We start from the raw sequence: 26,609 nt of genomic DNA on the forward strand, positions 1-26,609 counted from the left end.
GAAATTCAATTGTTCACCATTATTTACTGACTTTAGTCCTCAAAGTTTTGCCATAGATTAGTCAGAAAACCACAATTTTATGAGAAATAGACCAAAAATATGAGGCAAAAATATGGAAATTCTGCATACATCTGTACAGTTGAGAGGTATACTGGACAGAATGAAATAATATGGATGATTTTTAAATACTACTCTTATAAACTTAGAAAGTCAATAAGGTTGCCATTAGGTTTACGCACCTCTTGACCATAGTAGATCAATGTTATGTTGTTAAGCAGAATGTATGTTTTTTTTTTTTTTTTTTTTGTAATTATTGCCAATTGTCTTTTTATTGTAATTTGGAGCATTTCTCTTCCGGTCTTGGCTGAAAATGGACTTCTAGTCCAGTTGGGCCTCCTCGGTAAACAAATGTCAAATAAATAAATAAATATGCACTTTATTATGCATGCGTGATGGCTGGTCCACGGATAATTTTCTTGCATGAAACCGGTTCTTGGTGCAAAAAAGTTTGGAGACCTCTGCCCTAACCGATGGGCTCTGTTAATTAAAATGTGATCCTAAACAATGGTGAAACAGCTCATCTGGAAAACATGGGAATACAAGTGGAAAATGCAAAAGGAAATACAGATGCAGTTGAAAGATCCTGGAAAGCAGCCACATATGATAGCATGACGAATACTACCGTTAACACTAAAAAGAGCAAGTGGACAGATGACTGCACAGTAAGCTAAAAATATAGTCCCCAAACAAGATACAAAAAAACCTAACAAAAATGAAACCCTGAGTGGGGACAAGATGGAAGAAAAACAAAAAAAACAAAGAAATGAGTGGAAAAAATTGGTAACCAACGAGAAGTTAGTTTTTGCAGAACTTGAAAGTTCATGGAGCCTGCTTCAAAATAAATGCTGTTAGACTTCCATGTGGATGGCAAAGAAAACATAATCATAGAAGAAACACCAGAAAAATACAACAGGTTACAATAAAACTGTCTATCCATGGCATGGAAAATCTGTCTAAATCTAAATCTTCTTACTGTGAAAGACAAAGGGGTGACCCTCCCAACCAGCAAAACTGTACTAGGTGTGGATTTGAAACTTATCATTCAGCAGTTTCAAAATGAAAAAAAAAAAAAAAAAAAAAGAAAACGGAGTAATCAGATTGCAGACACAAAAGCAAAACATTTATTACCTTCTGATCTCCTGTTGGGTGTTTCTCTGTTAGGCTACCATATCCAAGCGGACACTAGATTAAAGTGGAAGCAGCTGAACAAGATAAGCTAGGGAAAACTGACAAAACATGAAGTACATTAAAGTAGAAACAGAAGTGTTAAAGGCAGAGTTTGCAAAATCCTCATCAGAGAGTCAGACAAAAGAAAAATCAGAATTTAAGAAGAATGAATTTGGTAATCTAAGAAACTGCATAAGAGGTAAAATCAAGATCTGAAAAATAATAAATAAATTCTACAAAAATCTTCAAATCAAAAATGTCACCTGCATTAACAGGGATGATGAATGGAATAGTGCAGTCTGGGAATTTGATCCCTTCCACATATACAAGTGTTCTGAAATGCATACATAAAAGAAAAATTAAATTTTTCATATAAAGGTAATTATACACACACACACACACACACACACACACACACACACACACACACACACACACACACACACACGTAAATGAGACTGAAATCAGGCCACTGAGATCAGGGATCTACCTCATTCAACGAACTAAAAAAAATATATATATTTTCATATGTATGTATGCACACATACGTGTGTGTGTGTATATGTTACATCACTTTTAAAATTGAGAAGAAGGATAGTGGGGGATAGATACCTGTAGCTGAAAGAGCCAAACTAGAAGGTAAAATATAATAGGAAAAGGACCATGCATGAAACACCAATAAGATGATTCAGATCATTACCTTAGTGAGACAGTTGAGAGATAAAAAAAAAGAAAAAAGAAGGATCAAGAAATACGACGGTCACATCTGGACTAACAGCAAGTTTTTGATAGGCTAAACCTACTAAACTTGGAACATGCCAAATGACTGTAAAAGCAATCAAAGAAATGTATAAAAATGCAGAATTCATAACAGAAAACCACATCTGACTCACAAAGGTAGAAGCATGGGTGTACCGTTAGCCTTGTTGCGAATTTTCTCTTTGTTAAAGAATTGATGACAGCAAAAAGAAGGGACAACGAGTAACATGACTTCACTAAAGAGTCAAACTTAAATGTACAGCATATGAACACACTGATAGAATCATAAGGAGATAAAAGTACGGAATAAACAGCCTGCCAAACACTGAACCACTCTGAAAAGACCTTGGATTCACAATATTCTAGAACAGAAATACTTTACTTACACTGGACCCACTCCTCAACTTTTTAACACACACAAAATTACCACAAAGACAGACTCAACTAACAAACTACGCTGTGACGCCCATGCACTGACCCAGTAATCAAGGAGCCTCAATCCTCAACACTGAGGGGCGTACACATTGGGGGGATAACAAGTACACACACAGTAAAGTATAATTTCCCTTAAGAGCACACAGAGATCACAGTCAGTCTGGGGCTGGTTCCTCCCTTTCTCTCCAGATCCCCAATAGGACTCCCCACTGAGTACACAGCTATAGGGTCAAGCAAAAACCTCCAGTACCCTCTCTGTCCAACCAGTGCTTCATATCCCTGCTCAAGTAGCTGCCACACACACACACACACACTGAAATTTGATTTACAAACAAACACACTGATACTCCTAGGGAAGGCTGGCAAAGGTTCACTAGCTATGCCCCATTTTGCCCAGGGTAAAAGGAAGTAATCCACTGCCACCAACTACTCTTATTAGCTACTATAAAGGCCCTTACCAAAGGGTGTCTAATTCCACTGTGTAATATTACTGTCATCCAAATAGTAAAGTGCAACCCAGGGCTAAGGCTATTGTAGTGGCTTATACAGTATCACCAAATACATGCACGTATGCTAAGAGCTTAAATTATCTCTACAAAAAATCAGCCACAGCTGAAATGTTTAAAAATATTTAATAATAAAAACACAAGACAATACTCATGAATTCAACACAATGATACTAGAGAGTTCAGAAATCACAGGAAATACTTTAAAACAACATTGTAGGGCAGTCTGACATAAATATAGAAGACAGATTAATCTGGCTATGTTCCTATCTCCAACAGAAATACTAAGATCTAAATAACTTTACTTACAGAGCAAAGCAAGTGCTGGTGAGTTGTTGCCAGCTTCAGAACGAAATACAAAATGTCATCTCTTTCTCTTTGAGATAGTCTTAAACTAATAATACACATTACTGCTGAGTCATTTCAAATTACATCATTCTTGTCACTTCTACTTTAAGTTCCCAGGCTAACAGAACTCAAAATTTAACATTTCTTTTTTATCTGCACCTGCCAGGAAACCACAGCAATAAAAGACACTTTACATGTGAATTTTGGTAATTATCCTTTCCAGCTGCAGACATCCTGTATCCGAGCCTGAGATCACACACAGTTGTAAAATTCTTTACTTATCAGCTTTCTTCCAGCAGGGTGCACTGTGGTTACATTTTTGAAGTTTAGCACCTAACACAGTTTTCTTACATTTAGCAAACAAGCCTGTGGATCATATTAATATTTACAATGACATAGAATTATTTACAAAATTCTATCTAACTGGGCTGGCAGCCCCTCAGTTTTTCACATACTCTATATCTCACTTCCTCTCACCCTCCTCTTGGACTACCACAGCAAGAAATGCATTTTTTTCCACTCTCCAACACCAATTCACATATATTGAGAAACAGCATGTGTAAATACCTTTAAATCGACAGCCCACTTCACCAAAACCAACTTCAATGGCATGTCATATTACAGACAACTGGAGAGGCAACGTTTCCCACATGGTAAGTAACCATTTGGCCATCAACCTAAACTTTGCCCCTTTCACCCACAGCAGTGCGTTCTCGGAGTTGGAATATTTATTAAGGGGGATGTGGGGGCGTAGCCCCCTCACATCGGTGGGTTTTAGTGGTAGTTTTTGAATTTGGGATGGCCAAATGGTTACTTACCATGTGGGAAATGTAGGCTCTCCAGTTGTCAGTAATATGAGGTGTTGCTGAAGTTGGTTTCGGTGAAGTGGGCTGTCTATTAACTAAAGGTAACCTGGGTAAACATAGATTAACAGAAAAGAAAACAAACCATTACATGTGTGTGCATTATACCTGCATATTTTTTTTTTTTTTTTTTACAATTATTCACACCAACATTTTTTTTTCACAACTAACATTCACTCCAAAATTACATAAATTGCTCAGGGCTTACCTTCGCTAAAGGTTCACTCCTCCTCCTGAACATTATTCTGCATGTAGTGTTCTCACAAATTCTTTTATTTCTAAGCAGATTGTGCCATTCCTTTTCTAAAGATCCCGCATCTGATTCTTTTATCTCATTTAGAATATTAGATACTTCAAGATCTAAACTAACCATAACGGAGTTCCATGCTCTAATAACTGCTGTTTTAGATGCAGATAGTAAAGGCCTTAATAAGTTCAATGCTATGTCTAGATAATCCAGTTTCTATATCTCTTTCTATATTCCATCTCAAAAGACTCTTTTCCTTGGTGACAATTTGCTCTCCCAACATTTCTAAGTACTACATAGGAATTTATTTTATATCTACCAACATGTTACAGTCACCAAAACATGTTCCCAATTATCCCTCTCTTTCCTATTAAATCTCCACTCCAGCATTTTATATCTACCTAGGATTATAGGTAGGTACTAAGCTATCGGCTCAAGGGCCTATGTAAGCCTAGCCAACACGGTTTCCTGGCTTACGCGACCTAAGAAAGTTATTTTCCTGTGCCACTGTCGAGCAAAGACACATAAGTGATCTCCGGGGTGTATTTCCTATTTCCCATCCACTCATCAAGATTTTTTTGAAGAGTGCTAATGAAGAACTTTGCCTGACATAGATGGGTAGCCTGTTCCAGAATATGGGAAGTCTCTGGAACAATACCATTACCTGAGGAGAAATTCCATGAAGTCTGCTTGGGGGTATAAAAATACTTATGCAAACACTTCCATGCAAAATCCTATATCTCTGAAGCTTTTTTGCATACTTGGGAGACAAACAGATGTCTTCCCACAGTTCCCTTGTATATTGCCTTTCTTTACTCACTTCTCAGTCATTTCTAATTTCAAACTTCTGAGTCTTACAGTTATCATGCATTTTATATACCATACTAATCATACCTTTTTAACAGCAGATTCTGTTTTAGACTCAACTAAAAACTCATGTAGCAGCCACTCTTTCACTTAGCACACCCCTATTCCTATGAATATACTCCGTTAACAATCCCTACTAGGGAAGACATTTCCAACTCACAGACCAAACTTCTGTTTGACTTCATCCCACTCTATTACCTTTCCTTTCCTAGTTACTTGTTCTGAATACATTGGATCCCTTACTAATTTCATCCTATACATTCCAGCCCCCCTCTTGCCTGTTGTCTATGAACCTGCATGCAGTTATCTCCATTTACAGAATTTTACTTCTCCATTCCTGGGTTGGCTTAGTATTTAAAATACAAAATATGATAATTATAAAAATAGCACAAAGTATTATTACTCTCTTTAAGGGCCTGCATCAAAAATCCAACTCTCTATATGGTGACCCCACCCCCCTCCTCATTTCAGCATAATTTCTTTCCATCTTAATTTGTAATCTTCTGCTGGAGTCATATATACGAGCTTTAACTAACTAGCTTTAAACTATCCCTTCAAAACTTGTATACTTTTAATCCCCTTGTTATTTGGGTAGAATCAATTTATTCCCCTCAACTCTTGCTTTCCCTACCAAATCAATTATTTAAATTCTTTATTAATTATGGTTGATAACTTCTCTCTAATTGATAAAAATATGCCTGACCTAATTAATACTAAAAGGTCTACAAAGATTTTTACTGCTTGTACCTTACTATTTACATCCACATTCAAGAGCTTCCAAATTCTCAATTTTCTATATTTATTTTGTTTAGTCTCTACACCATATCTTTACCGGACAAAGCAGAATCCTTATTAACAAATACACTTAAATATTTCATCTTGTCATATTCCAATAAACATAAGTATTGCTAAACCAATCCATGCACAGGAATATATTTCAATGTTATTGCCTTTGCTTTATCTATATTTATTTCATATCCTGAAAAAAATGAAACTGTCTGAAAACGGTCTGTAATAGTGACATGCCCTCCTTCAGATTTATCAACTAAAAATAATATATTCTGCAAATAAGGCTACTTTTTATTACCATACCAGTTATATCCTTGAATTTTAAGCCTCATTTACTTTGCCAATGGTTCTAAACATAAAGCAAATAACTAAGGGAAAACAGGACACCCTTGCCCACTTCCCTCTGTTCAAACACAGCTTCTGAGAAAGGAACTCTGCCACCTTAATTCTTGCCTCTGACCATTCATATATTTTCCTAATTAGCCTCATTATTCTATCAGGAAACACAATTCCATTGACCTACTCATAAAATCCCAATGGACTCTTCATCAAATGTTTTATCTGCATCATGATCCACTAACAGTGGTTTCTTCTTACACTCTACTTCCCTCAGGATGAACACTGTTTTATTAATGTCAGGTGTCTGCATCTCCTCCCGAAAACCACACTAATGTGTGTGTATGTACACACACACACACATTTATATACATTTATATATATATATATATATATATATATATATATATATATATATATATATATATATACATACATATATACACACACATATATATATTATATACAAATATACATATTATATATATATATATATATATATATATATATATATACACACACACACACATATATATATATATATATATATATATATATATATATATATATATGTGTGTGTGTATATATATATATATATACATACATACATAAATAACCCCAACCAAACAGCAAATTCCTTTAATTCCTTCTTCATAGAAACTATTCAAACCTTAGCAAGTCAACTTCCCATCAAAAATGCACACATGTCAATGAGCAACCTAAACCCACCCCTTGCTTTTCACTTCCAACCAGTCCCAACAACTTATATTCTCTCCCTTCTAAAAAAACTCAAACCATGTACTCCCTCTGTTGACCTATTACCCGCAGAATACTTGCAATTAGCAGCTAAAGCAATAGCCTTACCAATCTCAATTCTGATCAACAGAACCATCACTGAAGGATATGTCCCTAAACTCTGGAAAATCTCCCACATTATCCCACTCCATAAGGGTGGAAATTCTACTGAAATATCCAATTACCACCCCCATAGCCCTTCTTTCGCCCTTATCTAAGATCATGGAAAGGTGTATGCACAAACAATTGCTTCAACACCTTCTCCATAATAACCTACTCTCTAACACCCAGCACGGTTTCAGACCATCCCACAGTGCCACCACTGCCCTCCTCTCCTTTACAGACACAATCAACAAAAATCGCAACTATAACACCCTCTCCTCAGCACTTTTCTTAGATCTATCCAAAGCCTTTGACATGGTCAACCAACAAATACTCATTCACATTCTCCAATCCACTTCAATTGATACCAGTCTCTTAACTGGTTTAAGTCCTACTTACAAAACAGACATCAAGCAGTACTCTGGAACGCCACTCTATCCTCCCAGCTACCTGTCAACATTGGAGTCCCACAAGGGTCTATACTAGGTCCCCACCTATTTTCTTTATTTATCAATGACCTACACCATGTGGCTCCCCAAGCCACATGCATACAGTACGCAGACGATTCAATGCTTATCTGTTCCGCCACATCTGTATCACACCTTCACTCCCTCACACAACACATATTTAACTCTGTAGAAGACTGGTTTTCCCAGCACTGTCTACTACTCAACCCTAAAAAAACTAAACTGCTCCTCTTTACACCTTCAAGCAAATCTCCCCTCATTGATTTTACTATAACATCAACAAATGGCACACCTATATCACAAGAGTCAACTACCAAACTACTAGGCATTACCATAGACAACAACCTTAACTTCGATGCCCATATTAACAACACACTAAAAAGCATTAACAAAAAATAGGCTCTCTTTACAGAATCAAACCTTTCCTCACTCCAGAATCTAGAACAACTATAGCCCACTCCCACCTTATCTCACCCCTTCTCTATGCCTCCCCCATTTTTACCAAATTATCAAAAAGAAATCTGTCAAAACTAGAAAACTCCTACCACAACATAGCCAGATTTGCCACAGGAAACCCTTACAGAACCCACCACTGTATTAATCTAAAACAACTAGGCTGGCTGGAATATCAACAGCAACTAAAAACTAACCAGATTAGCATAGCCCATCAAATTCTTTATCAACCTGACAAAACCCCTATACTATCAAGCCTGATTCACTCATACCACAACCTAAAGTCCCTGAGATCTGCACACAAACTTCTTATAGACACTGTCAAGTCAAACAACAAGGCCGGAGACTCTCTTTTCTCAAACACTGTTGGAAAATATTGGAACCTGCTTCCCTCTGAACTCTCATCTATTCCCTCAAAATCTCTCTTTAAAAAGAAACTCAAGTTTTACCTCAAAACACAATGGCTGTGCCCTTGTACCAATCCTGACTAACATTACTTCTTGTTCATCTGACTTAACTTCACCCCTGACTAAGTTCACTTTCTTTTCATCTATTTTCCATTATCCCTCTCTATGTAAATGTTTATTGCATACTTCTTGTTGTCATGTTCTACAATACTTTCTTCACTCCATTACTTTTTATACCACTTGATTATTATTATGATATTATATTTGAATGCAGTTAATAGTTTTTTTTTTTTTTTTTACTTAGCATCAGTAAAGTTTTATAAGTGGAGCTTATCTCCCCGGGCCTCTACTGAAAATGGACATATATCCAGCTAGACTAGCCCGGTCAACAAATGTAAAATAAAATAAAATAAATAAAATACACACACACACACACACACACATATATATATATATATATATATATATATATATATATCTACATATATATATATATATATATATATATATCTACATATATATATATATATATATATATCTACATATATATATATATATATATATATATATATATATATATATATATATCTATATATATCTATATATATATATATATATATAGATATCTACATATATATATATATATATATATATATATGTATATATATATATATATATATATATATATATATATATATATATATATATATATATATATATACATATACATACACACACACATACATACACATATGGGTTCCATACACTAGATGTAATTTTCACTAATTTGAAATAGTGCATGGAATGCTCACTGCAGCGAAAGTACACTTAATCGAAAGTGCACTTACGCGAAGTTCAGTACAATGAACGGGTGTTGTACTGAACTTCCGTGCAGTACTCACGGACCTTAGGGTTAGATCACAGGTTGGGCTATCCCCTTACCATGACCCGTGCCCCAACCCTCAGGTCTGTGATGACTGCAACGCAGTGAAGGACATAGTAATGTCCTCCACTATGGTGCGATAGTCATGAACCGTAGGATTAGGATAAGGGGATAGCTTTACTAACTATCCCCTTACCCTAACCCATGCCCTAACTCTAAGGTCCGTGACTATAGCACCATAGTGGAGGACATAGCTTGTTTTTTATGTCCTCCACTGTGCTGCGGTGTTTTCGGTGAAGTGCACTTACGCAAAAGTTTACTTTCGTTAAAGTGAACTTTCGCAGAAGTGAGGCTTCCTATTACAAGTTCGAAGTAGTGAACTTTCGTTCTTGTAACAGGAATCCATATATATACATACACACACACACACACACACACACACACACACACACACACACACACACACACACACACACATCTCCTTCAGAAGCTTGAAATTTCAAAAAGTACAGTTGTGTACACTTACCATAAATGTAGATGTTTGAGTGTATTCACTGTTGCAGTCATCACACTTGGGTTATCTGCCGGCAGGTAGCTATCAGTCGGCCCGAATACCAGAGACTTAGTATTTCTGTGTCGGTTGCTGTCGCTCCACATCTGACATCAGGTCGTCAGGGGTATAAAAACATGCAGCCGACACCATTACATCAGTTTTTCTTGCCCCAAATGTCAGAAGCCCCCCAACAGGGAGCTAAGCTATGGTGGAAGAAACCACCACCAGTAAAATGTAAATACAAATACCCCTGCAAGGGGTCAGTCGTATACATAAACAGGAGAAAGAGAGCAGGGGGCTGGAGGGAGGGAAAACAGGACTGCAACAGTGAATACACTCGAACATCTACATTTATGGTAAGTGTACATAACTGTACTATGTTCTTCGTGTTTCACTATTACAGTCATCACACTTGGGTTGATTCCCAAAGCTGTATAAAGGGTGAAGGCATTCAAGAAGTGCTTGGGCTGGCTAGAATGCCCTGCAGGACTGCAGTTTCAAAACCCGCCCTGGATTTGGAAAATATAGGCAGGTGGTAATGTTTGGTGAATGTGTGTACAGAACTCCAGGTAGCAGCCTCCAGAATGTCCCTGGTAGGGACCCCACTAAGGAATGCTGTAGAGGTAGAAGTTGCCCTAGTGTAATGTGTTCTGACCCCCTGGAGGGGTTGGTTTCCTATGGTGTTTGTAGCAGAAATGGATACAGTGTGCTATCCATTTGGAAATTGTCTGTTTAGAAATGGCCTTGCCCTCTGCCCCTGGTGCAAAACTGAGTAGTAACTGGTCAGATTTCCTGAAGGGCTTAGTCCTACCCAGGTAAAATCTGAGCTGTCTGTGCACGTCCAAGGAGTGCAGGATCCTTTCCCCTTTATTTTAAGGATTAGGAAAGAAGGTTGGCAAATGGATACATTGGTTGAGAACCACACTGGACACCACTTTGGGAATAAAGGAAGGATTAGTCCTGAGGGAGACCCTGTCAGCATGAAAAATAATGAAGGGTTCCACTGCCGTAAGTGCTTGTAGCTCAGACACTCTTCTCGCTGAAGTGATGGCCAGGAGCAATGCTGGTTTTTAAGGGGAGGAATTTTCAGTGTGCTGAAGCTGCAGGCTCAAAAGGACATAGTGTGAGTTTTTCCAGTACAAAGTTAAGGTCCCATGCAGGGGTGGGTGCTCTCCTTGGTGGCCTTAAGTTGTTTGCCCCTCTCAGGAACTGTTTGACGAGAAGGTGAGAGAATAGGGGTGGCTCAGAGTTGTAATGAGCCGAGATGGCAGAGGTATGAATCGTAATGGAGGAGAAGGAAAGGCCTCTGTTGAGTAGGTCTGCTAAGTAATCCAGGATTAGTGGTAGGGAGGGCAGGGTTGTGTCCTCTCCTTTAGACTGAATCCAGGAGCAATACCTTTTCCACTTATCAGCACAGGATTTCCTTGTACTGGGTCTTCTGGCTTCAAAAATGACATCCAGCCCCTGCCTGCTTAGGCTGGTCACTGGGGGAGAATTCAAGGAATAAGCCAGGCTGCAAGATTTAGGGTTTGCAGCTGTGGATACAAGATCCACCCCCCCCCCCCCGCTGAGTGAGCAGGGTCGGGCTCTGGGGTAGGTGCCAGGGTGGTACTGGTGACAGGCTGCACAGGAGTGGGTACCAGTGCTGGCGTGGCCAGTCCGGGGCAATCAGAATTGTCCTTTGTCTGTCCTGTCTTATCTTGAGCAATATTCTTAAGAGAAGGGGCAGAGGGGGAAATGCACAGATTGAGAGGCTTACCCACTGGAAGGATAGGGCATCCACTTTCCAGGCCCAGCTATGAGGTGTCCTGGTGCAGAAGTTTCTGAGCTGGTGATTGCAGGGGGAGGCAAAGAGAGCCACCTCTGGGGTCCCCCATTTCTGAATCAGAAGGCTGAAGGTGCTGGGCTCTAATTGCCACTCATGTGGGTCTAGGAGATTTCTGCTTAAGTCGTCTGCCAGTGTGTTTTGTTTGCCTGGCAGGAATTGAGCTTGCAGATGGACCTGCATGTCCAAGGCCATGTTCCACAGGGCCATGGCTAGCCTGCAGAGTGGGTAAGTGTGGGTTCTCCCCTGCTTGTTGATGTACCACATAACTGTGGTGTCTGTTTTTATTAGCATGGGTACTGGTGAGAGTAGGGATCAGAAAACTGTTAGAGCATGCTGAACAGGCTCCAGTGTCCCTGAATGCACTTGTCGTCCAGGTGTGCCCCCCAGGCATAGTCTGATGCATCTGTGGTTAGGGTCTGGGTGGCGTGGGGTTGAGTAAAGGGCAATCCCTTGTTGTGGTTGCATGCTGCTGCCCACCGTCCTTAGACAAGGTATCATAGGAATAACAAGTTTCCAGGTCCTGAGAATGTTGGCACCAAAGACTTTTTAAGTACCATTGAAGTTTCCTCATATGCAGTCTTGCACATGGAATTAGTATGATACATGAGGCCATGAACCCTAGGGCCTGTAGGATTTTCCTTGCAGATAGCTGGGTTCTGGTGATCATTTGAGTGAAGTAGTCTGTCAGATAGGCTTGTTTTTCTGGAGTAAGGAATGCCATCTGGGATGCTGTGTCCAAGCTTGCTCCCAGGAATACAATCTTTTGACTGGGGACTAGTTTTGATTTCTTTTCGTTGATGGTGTACCCCAGGGAGGTTAGAAGATTTTTTACAAATGTCAGGTGCTGCAACAGCATTTCCTGACTGTCTGCCTGAATCAGGCAGTCGTCCAAGTACGGGTAAATTTGAATTTTTCTCTGTCTGCAGTAGCCAATGGCTGGAGCCAGACATTTTGTGAATACTCTGGGAGCACTGGATAAGCAAAAAGGAAGTGCAGAGAACTGATAATGGATTGATCCTGCCCAGAAGCGTAGATATTTCCTGCAACAGTCCCTGATAGGGATGTGCAGATAGGCTTCTTTTAAGTCTAGGGTAGCTAACCAGGTATCTTTGGCCAGAACAGGAAGAAGCTGCTGCAGGGTGAGCATTTTGAATTTTGGTATCACCAGGAAGTTGTTTAGAATGGAAAGATCTAGGACTGGGTGCCAAGTGCCCTCTTTTCTGGGCACCAGGAAAAGTCTGGAATAGAACCCTTGACCTATCTGTTCTGCAGGAACAGGTTGAATTGCCCTTATGGAGAGCAGGGATTGAACTTGATTTTGTGCCTCTGCCCACTGGTTTGAAGGAAGGTCTGGGAACCCTTTTGGGGTTGGCAGTGAGTGTAAGTAAAATTTGTACCCCTGGGATACAATGTTGAGGACCCATCGGTCTTTGGTGATGGAAGTCCAGTTTTTTGCATGATGGGCAAGTTTTCCTCCTAGGGGCACAAGCAGTTGAACAGAGGCAGGGAGTGGAGTTGAGAAGCCATCGTGAATTCTTTCCAAAAGGGGGTGGCTTGACACTCCCTGTTTTAGAAGTGGAGGCACTCCATTGCTTAGATCTCTGCATACCCTGAGACTGTAATCTGGGGGGGGGGTCCGTTTTCCCTGGGTCTAGTTTGAAATGGACTTGAGGGGGCTGGAAAGGACCAATGTTTTGAGAGGCAATGCCTACTGAATCTAGGAGGCTGTACTTGCAAGAACTGTCTGCATAGATTTAGCTTTTTCTTCCATCTTTTTAAGAATCTCTTTAGCTTTGGTGCCAAACAGATTGTCCTTATTCAAAGGAGTGTCTAGTAAATTTGATTTTACATGGTCTGGCAAGGTCTGCTCCTTAAGCCAAGCATGCCTTTTCAGTACAGAAACAGTGACTGCTGCCTGCAAGATGCTTCTAGGGCATAAAAGCCACACTGCAAAGTATGCTTGCTGACTTGGCTTGCAGAATGCATAAGCTCTTGTAATTCTTTATTTTCTGCACAGTCTGTAAAGGTAGCTATGTTTTGCTTAATAAGTTCCATAATATGCTGTTGGTACTTCAGCATGTGAAACTGGCAATTCAAAGCCCTAATGGCGAGAGTTGCAGAGGTGTATACTTTCTTACCCCATATGTCTAAAGCTCTGGAATCCCTGTACGAAGGGGTGGGATACCTCCCTGTAGTTGCTTCGATACCTTTAAGCCCCATGGGAAATTACCTCTGGGTCAGCAGTAGGATTTTTAAAAAGGAATTTGTGAGAGTCAGGAACTCTGTAGTACCAGTCTGGTTTCCTAGGAGTAAGGTATCAGGAGTTAAACTGGATTCCATAAAGACATCATCCATAACATCCAGGACTGGGGGTATTGCTAAAAGCCTATGTTTTTGGACTGAGGATAGTCCTGGCATTCCCAGTGGAAATGCTCTCAAAGTATGTAAGGTTTCACCAAAAGAAAAATCCTCTGGAGGAGAAGCAGAGGGAATGGATTCCTCTGCATCTGAATCCTCATAAGCAGATACCATGTCTCTGATAAAGACATATCTTCATAATGAGATACCTCAGAGTCGTCGGAGTCTTGGTCTGTTAAAGCTGCTGGAGACAGATCTCTTTCTCTTGGCAGGGGAAGGCTGACTTCCCCTAATCAGCATAAAAAGGTCTTCTGCCATTTTAAGCATTTGATGTTGTGGCAAAGAAGCAGGTGCAGGAGTTTGGGTCTTTGTTTTTTTAGACATAGCGCATACTCTTGGCCTTAGAAACTCAGTAGTTTTAGACAGAACTGAAGATGCGAAAGAAGTCGGTTTGTGTCGAGTATCAGTAGTGCGAAGAACTTCCTCAGAAGCCAGTGCCTGCTCAGTGGCTCCGGACCCATCCAAGGTAGAGACATCCGCAAGTTCCGTAGTCGAAGAAGAGTCTTGTGGCATACTGGACCCCGAATGGGTCTCTGTAGAGGCCTGGGAATCCAGTAAGCGGGCATCAGGGGCTGCAAAAGCACCTCACTGAGTACCGGCGAACTGGCAACTAGCTTAACGGAAGCGTCATTGGCAGTTCTGGACCTGTGCGGTCTGTCTCTATCCTTACATTTTTTCGGAAGATCGGTAGTCAGATGGCTTACCAAAGCCATTCCAGAATACAGAGATAGAGAACGTAAGTATTTAGTGACAGTAAGGGCCAGATGACGAATAGTTTGGGCGTTGAACAAGGCACAAAACTAACAGCAAGGTACGTCGTGGTCTGGGCCTACACAGGTGACGTAGTAAGAATGGAAATCTCGGTGTGGTATTTGTTTTCCACAGGCAAGACAATTGTTAACTTTTTTCTGACATCGATTAGAGCAAGAAAAAAGAATCCCCAATGGGGTACTTAGCTTTAGAAGACTTCAGGATAATTCAATTCGGAAACAAAAACTTGCGGCACTCGTGCGAACGGCTTCTGCTTCGGGCTCCTCGGCAAGAAAGACTGATGTAATGGTGTCGGCTGGCTGTTTTTATACCCCTGACAACCTGACATCAGACCTGGAGCGACAGCAACCAACGCAGAAATACTAAGTCTCTGGTATTCGGGCCAACTGAGGGCTGCCTGCAGGCAGATAACCCAAGTGTGATGACTGCAACAGTGAAACACGAAGAACATCTTCAAACGGTTGAGACCATAAGATCGAAGTTTTGAAATTTCTAACATTTTGAATGGAGATCACCGTATAGAGCGGAATGGGAAATTTACAATTTTCCTCACTGTAGTGTGATCTCAGAGTTGGTATACTTATTTAGCAGGGGGTGTGGAGGGTGCTGAAAAAATACACAAAAAAAGTTTTTTTAATTATGTTTTTGAAGTTTCAAGACTTGGATCTTATGGTTTCAGCTGTTTGAAGTTTTGAAACTTCAAGATTCTGAAGTAGATCCATATATCCGTTTTGACAACACCTTAGCCATTCTTTTAGCTATTATAAATATACACACTTTGTAATCATAGTTCAGAATTCCAGTGTGTCTATATAAAGCAGAGTCTGAAGTGCCTTTACCCTCTTTAGGTAGTCCAGCCACTGAAGCTTTCTTACAAGATGTTGGTACTGTCCCCCCTTTTAAAATACTGTTAAATAAAAACCTTCCAAATTACTATTACATTCTTTCCTCCTATCTTTCCAGGAATGGACGCTATTGTAGTGGAAGTTTTGAGACTTCCTTGTCAACTGGTTATTCATTACCATTTAATCTCATCCTCATCTATCTTAGCTATTAATTCTTAAACCTTATCTTCCTCTGCCAAAAGGTTCATAGGTTGGTACTAGGCTATCGGCCCTAGGGCCTATACAAGCCTAGCTGTAACAATTCCCTGGCTATTTCTTCCCACACTATTTACTTCCCTGGACCCCTGTCTAGCAGGGCGACTGACGTGATCCCCGGGGTGAATTTTCTTTCTCCCATCCAAGCGTCAAGGTTCCTTTTGAAGAAGGCCAAAGAGGCACTCTGCTCGACATGTATGGGCAGTCTATTCCAGAGTCTGGGGAGTCTCTGGGTCAGGAACCTATCCCTCCAGCATGTTTTGTTTATTGTGATGATAAGGTTTAGATCCCTGGAGCGTATGGCTCTGAGGGATTGGGATTTCTTTAAGTGTAGCATGTCCAACAGCTCTGGGTTTGACATGGCCTTGTATGTTAAGCAGAGATCGCCTCCGAGTAGACAATATGCGAAAGAGTGTAGGTGGAGTTTTTTAAGACGGTCAGCATAGGGCATCTGCTTTAGGCCTGCAATTCTTTTAGTGAGGTATTTCTGCGGCCTTTCCAGTTGTTGCAGGTGTCTTGAGAGGTACATACCAAATGGGGCGTTGTATTCTATAATGGGTTTAATGAGGGATGAGTACAGTGGGTCAATGACCTCCTTTTTTCTGGATGAAAAGCCCTTATGATGATGAGGTGTGGCACATAGAAGGATGTCCTGACTGTTGTGGCGATGTGGTTATCAGAGGTGAGACCACTGTCCACCTGTGTCCCCAAGTCTTATCACACTTTCGGTGTTTAGTGTACTGCCACCTATGTGGTAATTCATGGGTACATGTTTTTCCCCCAAAGGGGATAACTATACATTTCTTGGCACTAAGCTTGAGCCCATGGCTCTGGCACCAATCATCTGTTTCTGTAAGGCTCTTTTGAAGAGTATCCACATCATTTGGAGACCCAATAATGGCTCCCAGTTTGCAGTTATCTGCGATCTTTGTTAGCCAGAGTCCCTTAGTATTGGCCTGTACTTCAGAGAAGTAGATGCCAAACAAGAGTGGTCCCAGGACTGAACCCTGAGGTACTCCACTTGTCTGGAGCTGGATTTGGAGTCAGCTACTTTTACAGCATGAGTTATGTTAGTAAGCCAGTTGGCAACCCATCGAGTGACGTAGGGATTAATGCCCAGGTTAGTAAGGTCATCTATGATTCCAGAGTGGGGGATGGTGTCAAAGGCCTTGGCGAGGTCCAGATAGGCTGTGTGGACCGCCTTACCCTCGTCCACGGCTCTGGAGACTGATTCAAAGAAGTCAATCAGGTTCAGGAGACAAGATCGGCCCTTCACAAACCCAAACTGGGTGGGGTCCAGTGTTTGAAGGTTGCCAATGTCTTTGTTTATAAGTTCCATGATTATACGTTCCATGGCCTTGCAGATCAGGCTCGTCAAACTGATGGGGAGGTAGTTCCCGGGATCCAAGGTGGATCCCCCCTTGTGGAGTGGGATAACTGTAGCTGTGCGCCACTCAGTGGGCACGAAGCCTGAGGTGAGGCTATGATTAAACATGGCACTTAGGTGAGGTGCCAGTTCGTTTTGTAGTTCATGTAGTACACAGCCCGGGATGTCATCTGGTCTCATGGATGCTCTATTCTTAACTTTGGAGAGTGTGTTTTTTACCGGTGTGGCCGTTATTACTGGAATTTGGCAATCTTCCGGTATTGAGATGGGCCATTTAGAGGGTGAGAGGGGGGTGAAGTCGGCACTGAATCGATCTGCCAGGATACTGGCAATATCCTTGGGATCAGTATATTTAATGCCATTCTGTTGTAGCTCAGAGCAGATCTGAGCATTGCCATATAGATTCTTGACATAGTTACAGAATGCCTTGTGGTTGTCTTTGGAATCTTTGGCAATTTTATTTTTGTAACTAGCTTTGGAGGATTTTATGTGGGATCTCAGCTTCTTACCGAGGCTGGTAAGGGAGCTTTATGCATCCTGGGATTTTCCTCTTTTCTGCAACAGTTTCTTCCTTTTGTTGTAAAGTTTGTTTATGGCAGGGGACCACCAGATTGGCTTCATTTTTTTGGAGGAGAGCATCTTGGTTCTATTTGGGATGGCATTCATGCATGAGTGGATGTGCTCATACAGTGCCTTAGTGTAGGACTCAGCAGTTTAACTTTCAGTTCCCGTCTGCATGGGTGTCATGAGGTTTGTCACTTCTGACTTGAGTAGCATGAAGCTGGCTTTGGAGAAGTTTTTATGGAGGTTTCCTTACTGGGGAGGTGGGGGTGGGATGTGGATGTTAAGGGTGATTAGCTTATGGTCTGACCTGACCAATGAGGGGGTGACCATAGGTGTGGAGCATCGATTTCCTATGTTGGTAATGACCAGGTCTAGGATATTGGAGCCCCTGCTGGGACAATGGATTAGTTGATCCAGGACATGGAATTTATGAATTCCAAGAACCGTTTGGGCAAACATGTTGGTACACGAGTAGTTTTCCCAGTTAATGGCAGGGTAGTTGAAGTCACCCATTATTAGGGTGTTTGGTTGTATCTTAATATTTTCCAGTATGTTTAGAAAGGTGTAGGGAGAATCTTAGGGCATGGTGGGGGATCTGTAGCAAGCTACAATTTGGATTGCAGTCTTACCTAGTGTTAGTTGCACCTGGAGAATTTCAGATGCATTGTGTTGGGCAACTAGCCTGGTGGTGTGAATATCCTTGGTGAATATGGACACTCCTCCACCTTTAGTGTTTCGATCCTGGTTTAGTGGCCGAAAAATGTGGTAAGAGTTGTAGCCTGGTATTGCAAGGGTGCTCTCTGGAGCCTTGAACAAGGTCTCAGTTACTGCACAGATATCGATGTTCTCCATTTTTAAGAGTGCCTCGAGAGTGCAATTTGAGGTTTAGACTTCTAGCCCTGAGTAGCATTACCTTCATATTTTGGCTTCCATAAATATTTCCATTTATGCCCTTCCTTGGTTCTCCATCCTTCTACTTTTTATAAATCTTCACAGAATTCCTAAATATCTCTAACACCTCCACAGGGTCTCTGATTACTTTCTCTAGTCATAGGCTCCCTAAGTTTAGCAACATCCCTTTCTATTTTCTGTTGCCCAAGTTGTGCTGATAGATTCTGTGCTCTGGACCTGTGATCAAAAATAGTTGCCTAAAAGCAACATTTGTAAACACATGCATACTGTCCAAATACTGCCCTATTTTCCCTTTAGCACGCAGCAACTGATTCTCCTTTTGTTCTGCAAGATTCTCCTTCATCTGCAATACTTTAAATAATCTACCTCTCTTACTTTTATGTTTTTAAATTACATTTTCATTTTATCCCACCCCCTACCTATCCCTTCTGAAGAACTGTATATGTTCCCAAATGACTACTAAATTATTTCCACTACCCATTTCTTACATGTCTCTCTCTTTTAACAAATGAGCAGGAAATCACTGGTGTCTCATTTTTACGTGATTACTATGCATGCTTATTTTAGTCTTTATTGGTGTATTTATCTGCTTTTACTGGGAAAGTCAGACTGGACAACTCTCTTTTCAGCAGAAGCCCAAGAAGACAAGTTCATTAGAAGGTAAATAAAACATTACAGATTCACAGCACAAACAGTAGCATATGTAGACATACTTTTGAGCTTACTAGAGCACACATGCTGCATATAAGTAGAATATGGTTTATAAGTAAGAAATAAACAGCTCAGAATTCAGAAAAGTAAAAAGTATTATTGTAGAGCACTAGGATACCAAGTGATAATCTGGTTATATGGAGAAGGAAAGTAGGTAGTGGATGTGTTAGGGGAACCTAATAAAAGATATAATACATAGATTCATAAGTTCATAGGAGGTTACTAGGCTAATGTCCCTATGGCCTTTATAAGTCTAGCCATGTATTAACCCAAGTACGTTTACTGACCACAGTTAGATGGTTATTATTAGCAGAATGATTCTGTGATCTGGACTGACTGCCCCTGCCCATGAGGGACATAAGTGCCACCCTGGGATAAATTTACAGTCATCTATCCAGTTGTCAAGGCTGCACTTGAATAGGATCATTGAGGAGCTCTGCTTCACTTGGAGTGGGAGGTTATTCCAAAAGAGTGGAAATCGCTGGGAGATGCATCTGTCTCTCCAGCAAGTTCTGTTAATATCACAAGCTAAGCGGAGATCCCTGGAGTGAGTTATTCTTGTCCCATTTGATTTGCGGATGTGCAGCATTTCCATTAGGGCTGGGACTGCTCTGTAGGCCAGGCACAGGTCGCATCTCAGCAACCTGTATGACAAAGAGTACAGTGACAGGGCTTTAAGTCTTTCCATGTATGTCATGTTTTGGAGGCCCTAGATTCTCTTGGTTAGAAACCTCTGTGGTCTCTCCAGTTGCTGTAGGTGTCTGGTGAGATACATACAGAAGGGAGCACTGTACTCAATTAGTGGTCTGATAAGGGTCGAGTACAGCGGAGCTATAACCTCCCTTGTCTTGGAAGAGATGCCCTTATTTACGGGATGCACAATGTAGAATGCTTTCCTTACCACTATGGACACATGGTGATCGAAGTTTAGACGGCTATCAACATGTGTTCCCAAGTCTTGCACCACTGGGTTTCAGCTTAGCTGGGTGCAATCTATATCATAATTAGCTGGAGCTACTTCTTTGCCAAAGGGGATAATGAGGCTTTTTTTTTATGTTAAGTTTTAGTCCATACGTTTGGCACCAATCATTTGTCTGCGTCAGCCCTTTCTGTGATATAACATCGTTGGGGGACTCTCTGATTGTGCCCAGTTTACAGTCATCTGCAAACTTTGTAAGCCACAGCCCATCTAGCTTCACCTGGACTTCAGCAAAATAGACTCCAAACAGTAAAAGGCCCAGCACAGATCTTTGTGGTACCCACTGGTAACTGGTCTACTGGTGAGGTGGACCCCTCAACTTTGACAGTGTGCATTCTGTCAGTGAGCCAGTCTACTACCCATCTAGTAATGAATGTGTTAATCCACTGGGAGAGTTTCTCTAGGATACCTGAATGGGGGATTGTGTCAGACCTTGGCTAAATAAAGATAGGTGGTATGTACTGTTTTGCCCTCATCCAGGGCTTTGGTGACATTCTCAAAGAAGTCCACTAGGTTGGCTAAGCAAGAGCTACACTTGATGAAACCAAACTGGGTCGGGTCAAGGGTTTGACGGTCACCTATATCCTTGTGGACAAGGTCCATGGTGATTCTGTCCATGGCCTTGCAGATAAGGCTGGTTAGGCTTATGGGCTGATAGTTCCAAGGGTCAGTCGATGGACCCCCTTTGTGCAAGGGGATTACCGTTTACTGTTACTGTTCTCCACTCTGCCAGGACAAAGACAGTTCTCAGGCTATGGTTCAAGACAGTGCCTAGTGGTTCCGCTAGGTCTTGTTTTAGAGATTGTTTAGTAAGCAGCCTGGGATGTTATCTGGTCCCATAGAAGCCGTGTGTTTGGCCTTGGAGAGTGCTTGTATGACCTGTTCGTTGGAGGTGCTCAGTAGAGGAGTGTTGTCAGGAATGCTTTGGGGTATGTTTGGTGGGGACAGGGGGGTGAAATTATCTGTCAGCTAGCAGGCTGGCAGTTTCCTCAGGTTCAGTGTGGTACTGTCCATTATAAGTTTGGCACACAGCTGGGCATTCCCTTTTAAGTTTTGAACATGGCTAAAGAATGCCTTATGATTGTCGTTTATTAGGGATGCTAATTTAGACTCGTAGCTAACCTTAGAAGACTTAACAAGATATCGGGCTTGTTCAAGGTGTGGAGGGTTTTTTTTCCTGTGTTGAGCAAGTTCCCTCCTGTTCTTAGATATCAGTTTCTTTCTTTTGTTGTATAACTTATTTATACTTACAGTCCACCAGGGTGGCTTGTTTTTTCGAGAAGACCTGGTTTTGTTCCCATTGGGTACAGCCAAGTCAATGCATTTGTTTAAGTGGCTGTATAGGGTATTTGTGTATTCCTCTACATAGGAGTCATTATTGGCTATGTTGGCAGGGGCTTTGAAATTTTTTATATGTCATTGCTTAGTAAGCAGTCATTTGCTTTGGAGACATTTTTCAGATTTTTACTCTTTTGGGGGTGTCAGGTTTGAGCTTTACTTCAAATGAGACATTTTTTGCCTGACCTTACCAGGGAGGGCCACACACAGGGGTTAGTGGCATGATGCCCCCATGTTGGTAAGCACTAGGGCCAGGGCATTTGAGCCCCTTGTGGGGATGCAGACCAACTGTTCCAGGGCATTTGAATTAATTCCAGGAACCTCATAGCAATCATGTTTGTGCTCAGGTAAGTTGCACAATCAATGTAAGGACAGTTGAAATCTCCCATGACCAAGGTGTCTGGCTGTATACTGAGTGACTCTAGCAAGTCCAGGTAGGCGGTGTGCTTCTCCTGGTTCATGGTACAGGACCTGTAGCTAGAGATGTGGAGGAATATTTTACCTACACTTAATTGGACCTGGAGTAGCTCAAGAGAGAGTAGTACTGTTTCACCAGTCTCGTGGGGCATTTGAATTTAATGAAGATGGGTACACCTCTCCTCTGGTGCTTTCACGCTTATTTTGGTGTCTGAAAATGTGAAAGGAATTGTAGCCTTGTATGGCCAGGGTGCTCTCAGCATTCTTGAGCCAAATTTCATTGACTGCACAAACGTTAGCATCTTCCAAGATGAGGAGCGTTTCCAGGGAGCGCAGTTTACTGTTTAAGCACCTAGCATTAAACAGCATGACCTTGAGTTTGTCTTCAGTGGATTTTTTTACATCAGAAGTTTTGTTGTTTGGACATTGCCTAAAAAAGGCACTATGGGGGAGGCAAGTGTCTTTACCAGTATCTGAAAGCCTTGAGGAGACAGGTGAAAGTCATCCCTGGAAAAGCAGCGTGGACTATTGTCCATGTCTTCACAGGCAGATGGATAGTGGATCCTCCTGGAGTGAAAGCAGAAGCTAAGCAAATTATTGAACTCAATCTTTTTTTGACTGTATTGTGGCATCATTCTAGGTGAAGGTAGAATGCTGCTTATTGAGTTCTGTCATGACTCTCTTTATATTGTCCAGAAAGGTATGTCTCAATACACCAACATGTACTATGACAGAGTCATAACAGTAGCTGTTGCTGAGCAACTTGAGTGCATATATGATGTGGCAGATCCTGGCACCCGACAGGCAGCTGACCGTGACCTTCTCCTTGTTCATAGGTAGGTACTAGGCTATCAGCCCAAGGGCCTACATAAGTCTAGCCAACAAGTTTCCCTGGCTTACGCCACCCAAGAAAGTTATTTTCCTGTGCCACTGTCGAGCAGAGACCCAGAAATGATCCCCGGGGTGTATTTCCTATTTCCCATCCACTCATCAAGATTTTTCTTGAAGAGTACTAATGAAGAATTTTGCTTGACATAGATGGGTAGCCTGTTCCAGAGTATGGGAAGACTCTGGGACAGGAATCTCTCTCTCCTGCATGTCCTGTTTATTGTGGTGACAAGGTTTGGGACCCTAGAGCGTGTAGCTCGGAGGGATTGGGATTTCTTTAGGTGTAGCATGTCCAACAGCTCTGGGTTTGACATAGCCTTGTATGTTAGACAGAGATCACCTCGGAGTAGGCGATATGCTACGGAGTAAAGCTGGAGTTTTTTTTAGGCGGTCAGTGTAGGGCATTTGTTTGAGGCCAGTAATCATCTTTGTGAGGTACTTCTGTGGCCTTTCCAGCTGCTGCAGATGTCTTGTGAGGTACATTCCAAAAGGGCGTTGTACTCTATAATGGGTCTAATGAGTGTCGAGTAGAGGGGAACAATGACCTCTTTTTTCCTGGATGAGAACCCTTTTATGATGAGGTGTGCCACATAGAAGGCCTTCCTGACTACTGTGGCAATGTGACTATCAAAGGAGAGACTACTGTCCACCTGGGTCCCAAGGTGCCTATGTGGTAGTTCATGGGTACAGAGTTTTTACCAAAGGGGATGACACTGCACTTTTTGGCATTGAACTTGAGGCCATGGCTCTGACACCAGGCATCTGTCTCAGTGAGGCCCTTCTGTAGGATGTCCACATCATTTGGGGACTTGACTATGGCTGGCTCCTAGTTTGCAGTCATCTGCGAACTTCGTTAGCCAGAGGCCTTCTGTGTTGGCCTGTACTTCAGAGAAGTAGATACCAAACAGGAGAGGTCCCAGGATGGAACCCTGTGGTACTCCACTTGTCAGCCTGGGGGAGGGGGACATCTGTGTGTCTCACTATTGAGTCGCCTATGACCAGAACATTAGGTTTGAGGTGTTCTGCCTCGGGCTTAATTGTTTAGACAGTGATACGTGTGTTATTATGTGTAGTGGTGGATTCTGTTCATGTACCAGTACGTGTATGTTGTTTGCACTTGGGAGGTCTCTGGTCTTTTAGTAGGCTCTTAGTGAGTGCCTCTGTATATGTGGGCTTGTGTGTCTTGACCTTATCTTGTGCGAAAGGGCAGTTGTGTGTGCTGACAACCTGTTGCATGTCTTGTATACTGGTACATGAGAGTACTGATTCTAATTTCACGGTACAGTTACATCTCTCACATGCTGTGTTTGCTTTAGGAGCAAGTGGTTGTCTGTACACGAGGCAATTACTACATTGTCTCAAGATGCCCATGTCAATCAGGTTGGCTGGAGAAATGGTGGAAAACTGTCTGTCCATTATGGCAGGTATACTGTACTGTAGTTACTACAGTATCCCTGCCATTATGCCAGGTATACTGCAGTAACTAGTGGAGATGGGCTACATGGACCAGTATTTGCTTTTGAGACTAACAAAGGTGGCCGGTTCTCTAGCAGATATCACGGGAAAACTGTGTTTCTAAGCATTTGCATCTATACATGGCAATGCTAAACCCCGTGGCATGGTGGGCAGCTAAGCACAAACATGGCATTTAAACGCAAGCAAAGCTATACCACAAATTAACCAATAGGAAAGCCCAAAACTGAGCCTATTTCCAGCAATCCCCGAACTCAAATGGGTCCTGTGCTACACACTTCTGCCACAAGGATGCAGGAGGGCCTTCTTAATGTAGGATGGCTAGTTTTAGTGGTTAAGTAATACCAAACAGCCTACATTCAGCAACTCTGAATTTAGCCTATGCTATAAAATATATAATTCAAAGTGCCGAAAAAAACAAGTCACAGCAATAAAAACAGCAATTAAGCACAATATAGTTCAAAAAAGAGCAATAAAAGCTTAAAATACACTTACTTTTTATTGAAATGGTTATGTGGTGGAAAAAAGTAGGCAGAGGAGTTAGAGGGTAGTCTAGGTGGGACAGAGAAACAGTAAGTTAAAGGAAAAGGTAGGCAACCAAGGCATACTCTTGATTCCTGTCCATACCTACAGTGCCATTTATATTCCATGATATAAACTGACAAAACACTATTACTTTCACATGTTCTACCTGACAGTTTTTTTCCCAACTTGCAACTTAAATGCATATATTATAAATTAGTTTGGCAGGCTGATCTTATATGCCATTGCGGCTTCTCATCTCTATTTTAACTCATGTCATTTTCCCCAGACTTTTTTATTCAATAAAATACTCATGTATGCACATTTTCATTTTTAACCTCCCAATCCATTTTGACCCATAGCAATCACAGAAAACTATATGCATGTTCCAAAAAGGGAAGTTACCCCTCCATGTAGAAGTAGTTGCCTCAGATAAACAGCTTCACCCACAGGCTTTTCCTACTTTAAAGATTAATCATGCTGGAAATTTGTGTTCCCTTCCTGCATCAAACCATCTATCCTTGTCCCATTTCCCACGCAGATGTGAAAAGCAACTGCTTTAATGGTACACAGCCAAAATGAAAACTTAAAAGTGAAGCATCTGAAATAATACGGAGTACACAATGTGTAACTGTACAACAAATACGTGTTCATAGGTTTTTACTAGGTACATGGTCCAACAGACCACAGAAGAGCTCAGTTTGACTTCCCAAATGCCCCAGAGCACTGTCTGATAAGTGACTTGCTCAAGGTGATAAAATAGGCAAATGGAGGCTGAGGGAATCAAACTCTGGACTACAGGAACCAGCTTGCCAACACCTCACATCCTTAATTCTTTCAGTATCTTCATGGCTAAAGAAGACATCATCCCAGGGTGGACTTAAACCACCAACCTTCAGCCCAATAGGCTGACTGTCACAAAGAAAGTGAACAATATGGAATGCAAATGTTATGGCATACATTTTTTAGTAATTAATGGCATGTAAGCAGCTTAGCTTTAAACAAAAAATTCTACTTTTTTTCTGACATTGCAATAGTATTAATATCCATATGAACAGGCAGTGCAGTTTTTATTTGCAATACTTTTCATCAATGACCGCCATAATCTGAATACTATAATGTATGCTGATAACCTCCTCATATTTGAAACTAGCAATAAACTTCCACAGCTCCAGCTGAAACTACAGGACAGCTTCAGTAAGATTTACAACTAGACTCAGAACAACAGGTTGGTTATCAAACCCTGAATCTAGATTCATAATAT

The 26,609-nt window shown here is 41.3% G+C and overlaps 1 protein-coding gene across 11 annotated transcripts in view; it reads right to left on the bottom strand.

Annotated features, from left to right (window-relative positions):
* The window catches only part of NUDT2 (nudix hydrolase 2), a 365,305-nt gene that overhangs the window by 314,412 nt on the left and 24,284 nt on the right, over positions 1-26,609 (bottom strand). For 3 of the 11 annotated variants that reach the window (XM_044077899.1, XM_044077890.1, XM_044077942.1), the window contains one exon: positions 25,319-25,375. The exons of the other annotated variants lie outside the window; for them this stretch is intronic. In XM_044077899.1, the coding sequence (XP_043933834.1) occupies positions 25,319-25,375 (57 nt within the window). The remainder of the gene's footprint in view (positions 1-25,318; positions 25,376-26,609) is intronic. 11 annotated transcript variants of the gene reach the window in all.

The sequence above is a fragment of the Protopterus annectens genome, chromosome 1.part1 (genome assembly GCF_019279795.1).
Source record: "Protopterus annectens isolate FY-2018-M chromosome 1.part1, PAN1.0, whole genome shotgun sequence".
Taxonomy (NCBI): Eukaryota; Metazoa; Chordata; order Ceratodontiformes; family Protopteridae; genus Protopterus; species Protopterus annectens.